At 39.5% G+C, this 16433-nt stretch overlaps 1 protein-coding gene across 13 annotated transcripts in view; it reads right to left on the bottom strand.

Annotated features, from left to right (window-relative positions):
* Positions 1–16433, bottom strand: part of LOC115084076 (sodium channel protein type 5 subunit alpha-like) — a 1049386-nt gene that overhangs the window by 458830 nt on the left and 574123 nt on the right. For all 13 annotated transcript variants that reach the window (XM_029588401.1, XM_029588411.1, XM_029588408.1 and 10 more), the window contains exon 17: positions 10409–10855. In XM_029588401.1, coding sequence (XP_029444261.1) covers positions 10409–10855 — 447 coding nt within the window. The remainder of the gene's footprint in view (positions 1–10408; positions 10856–16433) is intronic.

The following is a 16433-nucleotide window of genomic DNA, read 5'->3' as shown; positions in this document are numbered from 1 at the left end:
CCGCCGCTGGACCCGCAGGTTATTTAACTCATTTGGGGGGGGTTCGGGAGGGTGGGGGATTTAATTTAAAGGGTCGGGGGTGGGTTTTAGGGGGTTTTAGTGTGCCGGCTCACGATTCTAACGATTTATAACGATAAATCGTTAGAATCTCTATTGTATTGTGTTCCATAACGGTTTAAGACGATATTAAAATTATCGGACGATAATTTTAATCGTCCTAAAACGATTCACATCCCTACTAACTAGCAGAACTTAACACCCAGGACTTACTGGTAGTGTCCGCAATAGTTTATTAACAGTTCAGCTTGTGATTTCTAGCAAACCCACCATCTGCCTTAAGAAAATTCATCTTTCCCTTCTTTCCTTACTGCTCAGAGCAGAAAAATAGGAGGAAACGTAATGCAGACCAACTGGTGTTAGAACTGTTCTATTGCACAGTCATGTGGTAATCGGATGGTTCAGGTTATAGTTTCACAACACAGAAGCAACTCCTCTCACTAATAAATCAAACAACATAGAGCAGAGAGGAAAAAAAAATCACTGTTGTCAAAATATTCAACTGTTATTTTTATCTGAGGACAACAATATCAGAATAGAGTACCTCTTATTTAATCCACTGTCTCTTGCCCGCAATGGGCCCCAAACAGTATCAGCCGTCTCAGCACTATATTTCAATCATTTATCAGGGTATAGTTTTCCATTAATGATGTTATTTAATATAGTTCACTAGCTGTTTGAATTAATACCGGATAAATCCATAATGAGTAATAAAAAAAATTGAGAGAAAAGATTCTCCAAGTAAAAATACAATGTTATTTTCAAGCTTGTTTTAATTCTAAGAAGTGATTCTTTGTGAAAATATTTTACCTTTCAGATACATCTATTAAAGACAGGATCTCTGAACTTCACCTTTAATCTTTTATTCTTTTTTATATCTTTTTTTTTCTTATGTGTCTCTTCTATTTCTTTTTTCTATTTTACTCGTGTCTGTTTCAGTGTTTGTGTTGTTCACAGACCAGTATGTATGTGCATACACACTTAGGGCCGGATTTTAAAAGCCCTGTGCATGTAAATCCGGCTGGATTTACGTGCACAGGGCACTTGCGCGCCGGCGCGCCTATTTTGCATAGGCTGCCGGCGCGCGCATAGCCCCGGGACTCGCGTAAGTCCCGGGGCTTCATAAAAGGGGCGCGGGCGTTCCGGGAGCGTGTCCGGGGTCAGGGGGTGGTTCGGAGCGGGTATGGGGGCGTGGCGCCGGCCCGGGGGTGTGGCCGAGGCCTCCGGACCAGCCCCCGGGTCGGGTGATGGCACGCCAGCAACCCACTGGTGCGCGCAGATTTACACCTGCCTAGGGTAGGCGTAAATCTGCTGACAAAGGTAGGGGGGTGTTTAGATAGGGCCGGGGGGTGGGTTAGGTAGGGGAAGGGAGGGGAAGGTGAGGGGAGGCAGAAGGAAAGTTCCCTCCGAGGCCGCAACCCCTTGCGCGCGCCGACCCCGGACTTTATAAGATACGCGCGACTACGCGCGTATGTTATAAAATCCAGCATACTTTTGTTCGTGCGTGGTGCGTGAACAAAAGTACGCGCGCGCGCTGTTTTTGAAAATGTACCCCTTAGCTTTTTTTCCCTTAACTGAAGAGAGTATGAGGAGCTTGATTACATTGCTAGCTGTCATTGGTTTGGAATATCCTGATCTACTCTACTCTCAACCACATAGTCATAATGGCTAGAGATATGCATTGGTTTGTAGTCTCGTTTCGGGCAATCACAGGAAACTTTCCCGCGGTTCGTTTTTGGTTTGTTTTTTTTCGTGGGCCCCTGATTTTCGGGTTAGTGCACACTAAAGTTCCAAAATTTCGCAAAAATTCTTTTTGGGTTTCGTTGCCCCCGAACCCTCCCGAATTAGACAATTTCATTGTCTAATTGAAATTGTCTAATCCGGCAAAAACTAATGCACATCTCTAGTAATGGCAGTACCTACTAACCAACCTAATTAAAAAGAGGTGCTGCTCCTCTATCAACTAAAATGTTGCTGTAGTGTGTCTTGAAGTCTTGTTGAATTTATAAAACTAGCTAACAGAAACAAAGGATAATTGGGATACCCCACCTAATTTCAGAAGGGAGATAATCCTTCTATTTTACTGGGTGCTTCATCAAGCCTCGGTAGGACTCTAAAGCATATTATATTGCATATATCACGTGATATCACCATAATAGTGCACGATCATGGTGATATTGTGCAATATATGCGATAGTTTGCATCTCCCCACCCAAATACCCTCCCCTATTACAATGACCTTCTTTGTATGCGATTTGCGACTGCATATTCTGCAAAGAAATTTGAGATTGGCCAATAAAGGACTTTTATCAATCCCTACAATTAAATCTGCCCGTCTTAGCCAAGTAAGAGAGAGAGCTTTGTCAATAGTGGGATCAAAACTGTGGTATATGCTACCATCTCAATTTCGGCTGCAACAGGATAAAAACAAGTTCAAAGCTGACCTTAAAACATGGCTGTTCAATGCTGCTTTCAATGAAAACGAGAAATAGGCATGTATACTAACTTAACATCTACAGCACTTCCTGTCTAGCTATTATTCCTGAATGCTAAACATGTGTTCTTAGTACTTTTTAACTATTTAACACTCATTTTTAGTATACTTTACTTTTAACTTTTATCTCTATTTTAACAGCTAATGTGTTTTTGTAATTTCTGATCTTTTAATTATCTTAGCTGTTAATCTTTATTTTATGATATGATTGTAACCTCATTGCTTTTATTTATTTTATTGAAATGTTAACCGCTGTGAAGGCTATGCTGAGACAACGGTATATAAATGATAATAAACTTTAAACCTTAAAATGCAGGCAAAGAAAACCATTAGTAGTTAATTTTATGTGAATACTTTATTGTGACCGACTGTGAAGGTGGTCAGCTGTGATAAAATATCTACACCAATTTGAAATGCATTATATGTGTGGCAGGAGGCCTGGGACCCGAAAGTGGGTCACAAGGCTCCTGCTGCTCATTTAAAGCAGCAAAAAAAAACAAACCAAACAAAACCTTGCAGCCAAACAGCGAGGTTCAGCAGGAGTCAGTGCTAACCCTCGTTTCAACTTGGGGCTGCCAGTCAAGGTGGCCCTGACACTCCCAACATGTGTAAAAGTTAAAAAAAAGAACTGCAACATCATGGCCCCAGCCCCCCCCCCCCTTCCCCTCCCCAAAGCACACAAAGCATGTGGCCCTGATACCAATCCTCCTACCCCCGCCACAAAGGCAATAACTCCTACCCCCCTGCCCCTGAAGTCAATACCTTCAACCCCCACCCTTTGCACCCTAAAGGAAATACCTCCATGCCCCCACCCCAACCCTCTTTACCCCCACTCTCAAAGTGAATACCTTCAGCCCCTGCCCCTCTCGAAGGCAATACTAAATCTCCACACCCCCAAAGTCAATACTTACAACTCCCACACCTCCCGTAGGCAATACTACATTCCCCGCTCCCCCAGAGTCCATATCTTTAACCGCCATTCCCCCAAAGGCAATACTTACAACTCCCTGAAGTCCATTCCTTCAACCCCCACTCACCCTTTCACAGGCCCTACATTCAAACTTCCCAAAAAAAGTGCAGGACCTCCACCACCCTAAACCCACACACTCCACTCACCCCAAACCCTCTCCAGACCCCCTCCCCCCCCTTAAATTGGATCCCACATTGGCGTCAAGTGCACCCTTGCACCTGGCCCGATCAATGCCATTTTCCAAAATGGCGTCGTTCTGACCTTGCCCTAGCCAAATGACTGGGGTAATGTCTGGGGATCAGATCCAGGTCACCTTGGGTGGCAGGGGAATACAGGTATTGCCTTTGGTGGGGACGGAGGTGGGGTTTTGAAGGTATGGACTTCGGGGGCAAGGGATTCAGGTATTGCCTTTAGGGTAAAGGGGAGAGGGATTGAAGGTATTGCCTTTGGGGGTGGGAGTCAGGGCTATTGGTATCGGGGTCACATGTTACTTTGTGCTTTAAGGAGGAGAAAGTAGGTCCAGGACCATCGGCATGTGGGGTTTTTTTTTTAACTTTAACACATTTTGGGGGTTTGGGGCCTAGGTTGAAACAGGGGTCAACACTGACCCTCGCTCAACCTCCCATTTTGGCCGTGAGTTTTTCTTTGGGGGGGGGGGGGCAGCAACTCTTTAAGGCAATGGTGGTCCTTTGAGGTTGGAGCCGCTGTGGAATTAACTGTGACACTAAAGAATGCAGCCATATAGCCATAAAACATTTTCAGGGAAGGAGCCCCACTATCTCAGTGACACCCCCCACAATGGTGGGATCCCTTCTGAAAGAAATATCATGGCTAACTGCATCTAGGTGTCAGTGTGGTATAGTTTCATAACGTATGGAATTTTCTACCTGGCAAGATATTCAGGCATTGGTATCTGTTGAATAAAGCGTTGTATTAATGTGTTCACTCAAACATAATTCACACTTTTTTTGGTATTATATTTTACTTTCTTGATAACCCTAGAAAAGCTTAAAGATTTTCAATAACCCAATGTCAATTATATTCTGGTCTTTCTCATATCATGTCTTATTCACATATCCCAGGGATACCCATTGTATCCAAATCCCACAGAAATTTGATCAGAAAATAACAAGGGCTCCTCCAATTTATCATAGAGCATTTCTTTAGATTAAACTTAGGAAGAACCAATTCTGTTTGTCTTCTGGCACCTTTGTCAAGATAGAATGAATACAGTTTCAATAATTACAGGATATATTTGGTATTTCTTTAAATCTGCCATTCACAAAGGGAATGGCTTATATAGAGAGAGGAACTGATTTATACATACCAATTTCACACCCCTCTTTCATCCAACTGTAAACCCTGGGAATAATAAGCTTTAATTTAAAAATCTTTTATTGCCCTCTCATTTACTTTGCTTTCAGTCAATAAGCTATCAATGCTGACAAAATAATGCAAATCAGCTTATTTAAATATTACTTTATCTTGTCAAGCACCTCTTCCTACCTTTTCTCAGGTTTCTGGATTAATTAGTAAAGTCACACTCACTCATACATACATCTAAAAGTGTTTCCTAACTGTTTTTCTAGTTTTGTGCTTTTAACAAGGCCTCAGTACAATCAAAGGCAGCACAGCTCTTCTCCCATTGAAATCCAGCGCAGCACATACATATTTTCATAAAGATTCCTGCTTCTGGTGATGTCATTTGCTAAAATAGTACTTGTCTCATCTTATCTAACCATATAGAATTTAAATCATTCAGCCCATGTGTACAGGGAATAGAGATATTTTAGGTAGTATTTAACTTTCCTGTAATTCAATAAAAGAAGCTAAAATCAATTGTGCTTTGCCCGAAATAAATATAAATGCTCAAAGCCTGCTTACAGCTGAGTGGGTGACCAGCAAGTCATTGTCAAGGTGACCCCCAAGGAAATGGTTTCCTTATATACCCGTCACTATGTCCTATCAGCTGTCAGACCTTGTTTTCTCATTGGACACAGCATCAAAAGTGAAAATAAATATAATGGAAATCATACAATTAACATCTCAGTACTACATAAGTTGATTGTAACTGTACATATTGTCAACTGTATATAGTTCCGCTATTTTGTTTTATTTTCTCAATCTTTACTGCCTTTCCCATCTCCTCCCCCTCTCCCTCTCCTCTTTCCCCTCCCCTCCTCCCTTGTTTTATTGTTTTATTGTTTTATTGTAATTTTCCTCCTTGAGTTCAATGTAAACCGGCATGATGTGCTTCACGAATGTCGGTAAATAAAAGTTAATAAATAAATAAATAAATAAATAAATAAAACCTCACCTAAAATTTCCACAACTGCTCCAAAACCATCCAGTCTTATTTACATATCCAGGGATACCCATTGTGTCCAAATCCCACAGAAATTCCCCTGGAAATACCCCCCAAAATCTTCTTTTCACATAGCTCAAAAATAAAAATAATTTGTGCCAAATTATCTCCTAAATAAAGATCCTTGACACCTCCTCAGATGTCAACCAATAAACCTTTCTGAGGTGTATCACTCATTTTTCTGGTCCCGGGGACCTCTCTTTCAAACTGATTAAATATCTGCTCCAAAAACCAAGATTAGATTTATTCTCCATGCATGTATGTGATACACACATGTACACACTCACGCATAGGCTGCCGGTTGCAGTTGCTTGGAAATTATCCTCCCTCTGTTTACTCCAGTACTACTCCCATAGCTAAAAAGATTACTACAGCAGTGTGCATTGACAACTAGGGCTATTAGTCAATGCATGTTTAGCTTCCTGAAAACCCATTGTCACTGTGAACCACACTGCTGGCATTTTGCCGCTAATTCATCCAAAGGGTGCAATATGCAGGAGATTCTTTATTGTTTTCTCTTCTGTATTTCATCATATATGAGATGATACCTGGTGTACAGCATTCTTTGTTATTTCCTTATAACTGTAAATGGTTTATTTTGTCCAGTAAATAACACATTTCTATTTTTTTTTCTTGTTCCCCCTTGCTCACTTTTTCCCTATTTATTAGGGATGCATAAGTGATTTCTGGGCATGTTTAAATGAGGCTGAAAGGAGCATTATTAACTTTTTTGTCCTTAGCTCTAGTTGGCATCCTGGCAGGAGCATGCTCCATGTACTTCACTTGCTCTGTTCTAGATGTTAGGAATGTCAGGAATATGACTCTGCCTATCCAAAAAGGGACTGAGAGGCCTATGTACATTGTTGTGAAGTTGATAATGTACTGTATAATTCAGAGAAGGGGCTGGTCTAAAACGTTATGTAAAGGGAATTAATTTTGTTTTTCTGAAATATGCAGCATCTCTGAGTCATGTTTTAGTAATGCAGGCAATATTTCTGTTTGTCAGAGCCCTTAGCGACTGTGTATTTTACTAACACTACCTTCAGTGTGGCTCTTAAGAGATTAGTAGTCATTGACTTCTTGGTGACTGCTTAAAGATGATGGGGACAGGTATCTATTTCGAATGGCCTTTCTGAAATTAGGGGGAGGGAATGGAGAGACAATGTGGGGATTCTTTCAGTGATATGCAAGTGTCTAGTATTCTATTATAGATGTGACTAATCGACTACTGGTTATTTTCCCTTCATTACCCATTTCTTGGTCAGGCGTTCTCTGATCTGTTCAGTTTGGAAGAATCCAAAGAAAAAGAACTGAATTCAGACTAATATTTACTGTGATAGAAAGATGGCCACATTTATTTTGGTCCATGTAAACATCAAAGCTATGAATGTGCTTTGAAACAACTCCAAGTGAAAAAGCAATTTCACTTCTACTCCAGTCACGATAGATGTCCCTATGACAATATCTGCTCCTGCAGTTTTGCCTGCACATAAGTGTATGTAGAGATAGATTAGTGGGTTAAAAACTACAAGAAAAAAAAATTTGGAAATGATGTTAGAGTGCACATATAATGGAGAAAATCTCCCTTAAATGTAAACAGCAAAGCATGCATCTAAATAGCACTGCTTTAGGAATTTAAGGAAGATTTTTTCCACTATAAATCCTGTCCTAAACCATTTCAGAATTACAGTTTTAGTTTTCCAAACCCCTGGTTTACATTTTCATGCAAGGAAAATTGTTTTTTTTTCGACTTTAAAGCTGATGTATCATAAGTAGATATGTCCATTGGTTTAGATTTGATTTTGACTACATCCCTAAATACAGAGAGCCCGTGGCCATTCATTTTCAGAATTAATGAGCCAGAAATTAAGATTTGTATTTTTCTTGCTCTGACCACAACAACTTAAGTAGGTGTAATAGATTGCAGTGCCGGAAACGATCAGGATAGAACACAAAGTATGAAGTTCAAAATACTTTATGTATGTATATCTGGTGGGGTGTGTATATATATATATATATATATATATATATAACTGCTGAGGTTTAAAGGCACTTATAGATATACAAGATAAAACGAGAAGTATATACAAAACAAGTAAATCACAAAAGTAAAAAAAATACAACAGTTATATGTGCAGTAATTAGTTTGGTAATTAAGCACACTTTCCTAATCAGATCCCCTTTCTGATAAGTGGTGCAGCCTCAAGTCTATCTCCTCTGGGATTTGGCAAAAGACTGATGATTTCTCCCCCGGATTACGAGAAACACAGATCTTCTCTTTTAGAAAGTATCTTTTAAATCAGCACGCAGATGCATTGCACATGTGTGCACATTTGCTGGCTCGCTCCCAGGAACTCAGCTATTTTATAACGTACACACATATATATATGCACACATGCCATAAAACAGGCTGAACCCATGCATGCACATGTGCAACTATTTTAAACAGGTGCATGCTATGTGCACAAATGCTGCCTCTACCACATAAGTAGGAGGATTTTAATGGACATGCGCACTGCTGCCCGCTTTCCCAGTTCATTCCCAGTTCGCCCAGGGAAGGGATCGGGTTTACAAACACCCCCTACTTTAATAGCCCCCTGTTAGCCCTGACCCGTAAAACCATGCTGAATTGTGTAATTATTTTTGATTTATGACTTACATGCCATCCATAGAAGTAAAGTTACGTGGCAGGGGGACCCTGGCACATACTTATGCGAATAAGTATTTACGCGCTGGTTTCAATGTGAAGTCCAGTAATGCCCATTCCCTACCCAGACCATACCCAATCCCTGACCCCTTTTTTGTGAACATTTTTTGTGTGCGTGCAGCGGAAGATAAGCATGTATGCGGGCACTTTTTAAAAATCCGCTCGGTGCTCTGGCCCAGCATGTTCGTGTATCTCCTAGTTTTGACAAGTACAGGACTTTTAAAATTTGTCTTTTAGCTTTCTTGCACCTGTTCCAATCGATTGGGGCTGGGAACCAGGATTTTATACTGTGTAATACACAGACCTGCGCAGCTCAAGTTTCTTTATTTCAAGGAATCCTAAACTCTAAATCATAGTTCCTGCTCTCAGTCACTTATCAGTGGGGGCTAGTTTGTCCCTGCACGTATATCTAAATTCTTCCAGTCCACTCTCCTTAATCCTAATACAGTAGGATAACAAATGCCTGTGGTTCCCTACCATACTCACAATTTCCTCTTTTAAAAATCTGAGAGAATATAACACATTAGGTGCCCAAAATCTACTTTATCTTACCATAATTTATATTGGTTTCTACAGAATTTCTGTAAAGTATTAAAGTTTGGAAGAGTTATTTCAGAGAAGTATGAAGAATATTTCCTTCATGGGAAATGAGTGCATGTTCTGGTAAAACTACAGCAGTTATGATATTTGATTTAAATATCACAATTAAGATCTTAAGGGTTCCAAATAAGCGAAGTATAACACCAACAGTTGTATTTAGACTATCTTCAATAAGACCCTGAGATTGCCGACTAAGGGGTCGATTTTAAAAGATGATGTGCGAGCAGTTCCTGGCGTGCATATGGATGCGGCTATTTTATAACATGTGCGAGTCGGCGCACGCATGTTATAAAATATGGTTCCTGTGCACACATGCGTGCCGGATTTTAAAAGATCGGAACTTGCGCGCGCAGGGCTGGAATTTTATAAACTATGCTGTGGAAATGCGATCAGCCGGTTCCCAGTTCCCTCCCAGTCCATTCCGATTAAGGAGCAGACTGGGAGGGAACTTCCCCATACCCCCTCTTACTCTGCTTCCCCCTCTCCACCCCGACCCCTAAAACCCCTTTTCCTACCTTTTTTTTCTTTCTTTCGGAACTTACTTCATCTGAATACCTTGCATGGGACAGGGCCTAATGGCCGCTATCTTGGCCGGTGCCCTCCCCACCCCTTCCTGCACAGACCCCGCCCCCCGGCCCACCCCTTTTCAAAGGCCTGGCACTTCTGTGCGTATCAGGGGTTTCTAAAATGCGCTCAGTGCACGCACAGCCATGCACGTAACCCCCAGTATTTGCACGTGCAAGCCATTGAAAATTTGGGCATAAATGTGTACATCAGAGTGTGTGCCAGATGGATCCAAAGCAGACAGATTAAAATAAGAAACAACCAGGAACTTGAATATGGTCATGCATTTATGTGACTTCAACTGCCCACTTCTTAAAATGAGAAAGTTAATAACTGCATGGAACAGTCTGACTCAGATGCCCATTGAATGGTGGGACTGAGGGCCGGAAATACCATATGAAGCTCAGTAGAGGGCAGTAAGCATGCAACAATACTCTCAATATAGATAACCTTAAGGGTTAAGATGCTCTTTTGCTTCACGTGAATTAAAGGCAACTCCTTCTGTTGAGGCATTAATGACAGGAAAATGATTAACACCCTGGCCAGAGGAAGTTATTGATTAAAAGAAAAGACGTTTTCATTTTTAGAGATAGTTAACAAAATATGGAAGCAGTTTCCCCTGTGATAAATAAACTAAACATGCTAACATACCTCTTTGGTGAATTCTACATCGGTGAATATACTCTGCTCGTCTTCCTCACGATACTCCCCATCAGATTCTCCCAAAGCAATAGGAACACACACAGACAGGTTGGGGTTGGTCATATAGTCCTCAGTCTCACTAGACTGACATATCCCCTCATTCTTTGGAATTCCACCATTTGTGCCTTTCCCATCCTTATAATCTGTTGCCTCTCTTTCAGTATCCACCATGCTGGTGCGGCTCACACAGTTGTTGGTAACACCCATGTTCTGTGTTGGACGTTCTGTCACAGCGTTACGAAAGAAATCTATGATCATGTTTCTCAAAAAACGGATTCCACGTTGAATTCGAGCAATGGCAATCTGAAGATTGTTCATTTCTCCGTCTTCATCTGGTGCAGACAGATTATCTGCACTAAAGGAGCTCAACAGCAAGGCAAGGAAGAGGTTAAGCACCTGAAAATAATTCATATGAATATAAAATTAATGGTTTTCCCCATTCATAGCATTTAAAGAAATATTAAGAACATATGTAGCTGTTACTACACCATATCTCTTAAAATTAGTGTGACTTACGTAAAGATGCAGCTCTGATTATTAAAGTCACTGTCAACCTTACACACCCTTCCTTATCACAGTCAGATGCCAATCCACATCCTGATATAATTAACCCACTTCTGATCCTTACTCCAGTTGGCTCGCAGCGTCAGTGCCAGGAGGAGATGCCTTTCTGACAACAGGGAAGTTTTATGCCCATCCTGTTGGTGAAGAGGGGACTCTCCAGAATCATTAGATTGGGGGGGGGGGGGTCCTCAAGAGGGGCACTGAAATACCAAAAGAAGAATCAGGAGGGGGTGCTGAAGTTTTGGAGTCTTAGAGTTTCATGAAATGCCGAGTGGGAAGGTTAGGGATTTGGGGTATCATTTTTATGGTATGAATGGAGAGGGCCTTTTTTCATGTATCAGGTCAAGGGAGGAAGGGAGTGCAGCCTGGGGCCCCTTTTTTCTTATGGATGGGTTGCTGGGGAGGAAATTGGAGCTTGAGACATTTCCATTGTATAAATCGGGGCTCGGGGGAGGACTGCAGACAATGACCGGCCAGATTTAGGTCTGCTTTTGCAGCACCTAGTTATGTCCAGCCAGGTTAGGCACTTAGTGCTGAAGATAAGTGCTAACCACTTAACTTTCTCCCCTCTGATCCAATACAACCCCAGGAGCCATCCATTTTTTTAACTGGCTAAATTTGTGTACCTTGTGCATTCATTTCTATTTCTATATGGACTCGTATTCAGCCAATAGGAACACCCAATGTGACTTACAAACATATTAAAAATGCAGTAAGATAAAATATCACAATATACAATTCAAATAAGAAAACAATAACAGACAATTCATAATAAAAATAATCAAGTTGGCCAGTTAGGGGGGTGCTGCCTTTTAATCATCCAACTTCCAAAGTTAGATGGTTAAAACTTTCAAAAATATGTGCCAGAAACTGTTGCAGCTCTTCTATGAAGCCCTCATCAGAATCACTGTGACAGAGAACAGTACAAAAAAGACTGCAGGGTGGTGGGCAAGAATATTCATACATCTTTAAATCATTAAACTCAATGGCTATTCTCATTTCTGTAAGGTTTAAAATTAGGTTATATGGGAACAGCTTTCATTTTTTTCCCAGTTAATTTTTGCATGGCAAAAAATAAAATTGTGATTAACTGCAGAATATCAGAGTCATGACATTCAGCTATTCTAAAGAGACAAACAGGGTCTTCCTTTGGTTTACACTGTAGCCTTACTGGCTTTTAAAGACTATTTGGAATAATGCATCACTTTATACAAACACACCTGCTTCTGTATAACTAATTATACCTCTTAGTATTACTCTTCATTGTCAATATCAACCTGTGATCATTTCCTCCCCTAGCAAAGAGCTGGCATTTTGCACAATAGGTTATTTATTTAGAGTTCATCCATCCTTTAAATGAAAAATAAATATCTCGGCTTGATTAAATATCATTGTCTACTTCCTTTATGATGTTTCCTTGGTGACCTATTGTTCTGATGTTCAAATACATTGGATTGCTTGATTGTACAGTAAACAGGCAGTTCAACATATATTTACATATCTACATTGTTGGTTTTCTATAATAACAAACACATTTCAGATGTTGGGAGCATTCTATTGTGTGTAGGCCACCAAGATGAAAAAATGGAATGCTATCCATAATACAAACACAGCATATCCCAATATACATTTCACACATGTAGCACTAAAGTGTGTACCATTTCCCTAGGACTATCAAATACATCATATTTATATTCCCTTAATACTTACTTTTAAATAACAACTGGAGCAGGTGAAATGTCATTGTCTAATAAGCACCCAGATTTGATCGCTTTTTCTGCACGTGTAATTCTAAATCACATCCACCTTTTTATAACAGCCAAAACCGAAACAAAGCATAGATTACACAATCCACAAGTCTAATTACCTTACGCTTCCTGTGGTATGTACCAGGCTGTATTGCGTGAGTACAATAGTTAAGAAGCTCTTGTTAAATCTCTTTCACTAGTCATATTTATGGTATTATTTCTCATCCCAATCAGCTTCTCCAGCTACAAAGCATACTATTTGTTTGTTATGCTCCTGCAATTTGGCAATCATTTCAAGTTTTAAAGAATTAACCACTGCATAAACTAATGATTCTTCTTGCAACAAAAGTCTATTTTTATGCCCAGCATTATACTTTTTAGGCACAATGGGAAGTTGCATTAGGAAACTAGAACAAATATTAAATATCACTCCTGCAGGAAGATAATAGTGACACTGTGCAGATTGCAGGTCACTGCTTTAAGGGGACACTTTCTATAGGCCAATCTCTGCTTGCATTCAGAAATATTCACAAATATCATCAATAAATCTTTGGAGGAAGGAGCACTACCAGACAGTTTAAAAATGGCTATAATTAAACACATTATTAAAAAACACATTATTAAAAAAAATAATCTAGATCCTGCAGAACTAAATAATTACTGGACCATTTCCAATTTATCTTTTCTCACTAAATTAACCGAAAAAGTAGTTCTCAAGCAACTGATTGAGCATCTAGAAAAGAACGATATTCTTTACCCAACGCAACATGGATTCCGGAAACACTTTCGTACAGAGACTTTACTTCTCGCCCTATCTGACACAATTTTGAAGGGTTTCGATAAGGGTCAACAATATCTTCTTATTTTACTTGACTTATCCGTCGCTTTTGACAGATTATCTGAAATAGGTCTCACTGGTACAACACTAAATTAGTTCACCTCATTTCTTCACAACAGATCTTTCCAGGTAAACATTAATAACTCCAAATCAGATACAATATCACTGGAAATTGGAGTCCCACAAGGCTCGGCCTTATCAGCCACACTTTTAAACATAAATCTCCTCCCATTATGTCAACTGCTCTCTGGTCTCGGCATTACCTACTTTATCTATGCTGATGACATCCAAATTATCATACTGATTATAGACTCATTACAAAAAGCATTCAAACTCTCAGCCATGTATCTCAATGTCACAAACCAACTCCTAACCCATTTGAGACTTTGCCTCAACATGGATAAGACCGAATTCATCCTGCTTGAAAGAAAAACCTCAATAAACAATCCAAATAATACTATGCAAATCGACAATTCAATTATCAAGCTAGGTGATAAAGTGAAGGATCTTGGTATATGGATAGATCCAGAACTGAACTTTAAAAAACACATATCTATGAAAATAAAAGAAGGATTTAACAAACTACTAATACTTAAACGCTTAAAACCACTCCTAAATCAACATGACTTTAGAACCATACTACAATCTTTGATTTTTACGAGCTTTGATTATTGTAATTCGCTGCTATTAGGCCTACCCAAATCAACTATACGACCACTTCAAATCCTCCGAAATGCAGCCACTAGAATTCTTACGGGTCATAAAAAAAAGGAACACATCACCTTGTTCTAAAAGCACTACACTGGTTACCCATTAACAAACGGACCGAGTTCAAAGTACTCTCCATTTTACACAAGACAATATATGGCAAGGAAGTCGAATGGCTAAACACAGTAATCCGAATACATATACCACAGCGTACATGAGATTGGCAAATAAAGCTTTGTTAGCAATAGCATCAGTCGCATCTGCCAGACTGACTATGGTATGGGAGAGAGCGATCTCGCTGGCAGGACCAAGCCTGTGGAACGCTTTACCTGAAAATTTAAGGATACAAAGCAATTTAAAACTATTTAGAAAACTCCTCAAAACATGGCTGTTTGAGCAAGCATTTAGAGATGGCATAGGCTAAACTGCATTTCCACACTCACCACATCACTTCACATAACTATCCAGGACTATGCCATTAAATTCATCTATGTCTTTACCAGGTATATTACTAAGGTTGATTGTTTTATATGACTTATGAAGGTTGAATCTCTATTCTAACAATTATCTAGGTGATTAATTTATTTATCTATTTAGTCTAATCTTATGTTATCTTATATATACTTGTTTAATATGTTTATTTATTCACAGTTTGATGTATTAATAATTTATATCAGTGAGTTACCTTTTTGTGTCTTACACATGTATTCTTCTTATATTTTTTTGTTATACCTGTAAATTGTTGTGAAGGCTAGTACCAAACAAATGGTATATAAAAGTCTACAAATAAATAAAATAAATAAATAAGAGATGTCATTCAGCATGTGCCTTTTATTGCACATAAGACATTTGAAATGTGTTCCATGATGAGCACCCAATTGAGAATCAGTGCCATCATTTTAATTCTTTGAGTAAGTCTTCTATGAAATCCGTTTTGGTGCCAACTGAAAATTCAACAAATTACTGGTCATCCCCTTTGTCCTCTCTAACTAGTGTTCACAGGGATGGTAACTTTAAAACAAGAACACACACACCCATATATGTGCGTAAGCTCACATGCACATTAATTTACTATCATAATGCGCACACATTATATAAAATTGCGCACACATTGCGCACACATTATATAAAATACATCTATTCACGCATATGTGTGCTCCAAATTTTAAGCATTTTCACGAGGAAATGTTATTCACGTATTTTTCTTAGCCCTTGTCGGCTTTTATACACGCAAGTCAGCACATTTTATAACATGCATGATTGAAGGAAGTAATCAGTTTTACCAATTAGTCCACCAATTTGCCCAGTCTATCTCTAGGTCATCCCCTCTGGTTATTCAGCCTGCACTTCCCCCAGTTTATCCTGATCCTTCACCCAGTCAGCATTTGGCTATAGTTTTATTCTGACTTACACCTGATAAATAGAAGAAGTAAATATGTGCAGGTAACAGCCATACATGTGCTGTATTCGCCAGTTATAAATGCTGGCCCCTCCCTGAAACATTCCTGACCTACCGCTAACCGATTCTTTTTCACACATACAAATTTAGTCATGCACCAATACTTGCAAGTGTATGGACGAGGTTTATAAAACAGCATTTGCGCGAATATGCGCTATTTGCATGTATATCTGCTATTTTGTGTACTCACATCTCTTTTAAAATTCACCTTTAAGCTTCATTTTACAGATATCTCTATTGTGAATTAACTTTTTAAGCTACAGTGTGCTCAACTTGAGGCAAATGTGCAATCAGTATTCAAACAAACCAAAATTGCTTCACACAGGTTTAACATATGGCTTTCCTCTTCCACTAGAATAACTGCTTCTTGGCCTTTTATCTAAGATCAAAATTAAGATCTGATCTATGAAAATGATCACCTCTTCCTGGTCTATGGGCTGAGATTTAGAACCTGTACAACTGGGAAGAAGCAAGGGAATGGGGATGGAGCAGTAAAATGCCCTGTCACTTGATCCAAGTGAAGACACTAAATTATTTGGATCATGACCAAACTGTTTCCTCGGAGCCTGACCCAAGGACTCAACAAGACACACAAGCTGGCTCCTGCTTGCATACTTACATTATTTTTTATTAGTACTGAGTCAAAAATCAATACAA

Source organism: Rhinatrema bivittatum, chromosome 2 (assembly GCF_901001135.1).
Source record: "Rhinatrema bivittatum chromosome 2, aRhiBiv1.1, whole genome shotgun sequence".
Classification (NCBI taxonomy): Eukaryota; Metazoa; Chordata; class Amphibia; order Gymnophiona; family Rhinatrematidae; genus Rhinatrema; species Rhinatrema bivittatum.
Note: the sequence above shows the minus strand (reverse complement) of the source record. Positions and strands in the feature narration are given on the sequence as shown.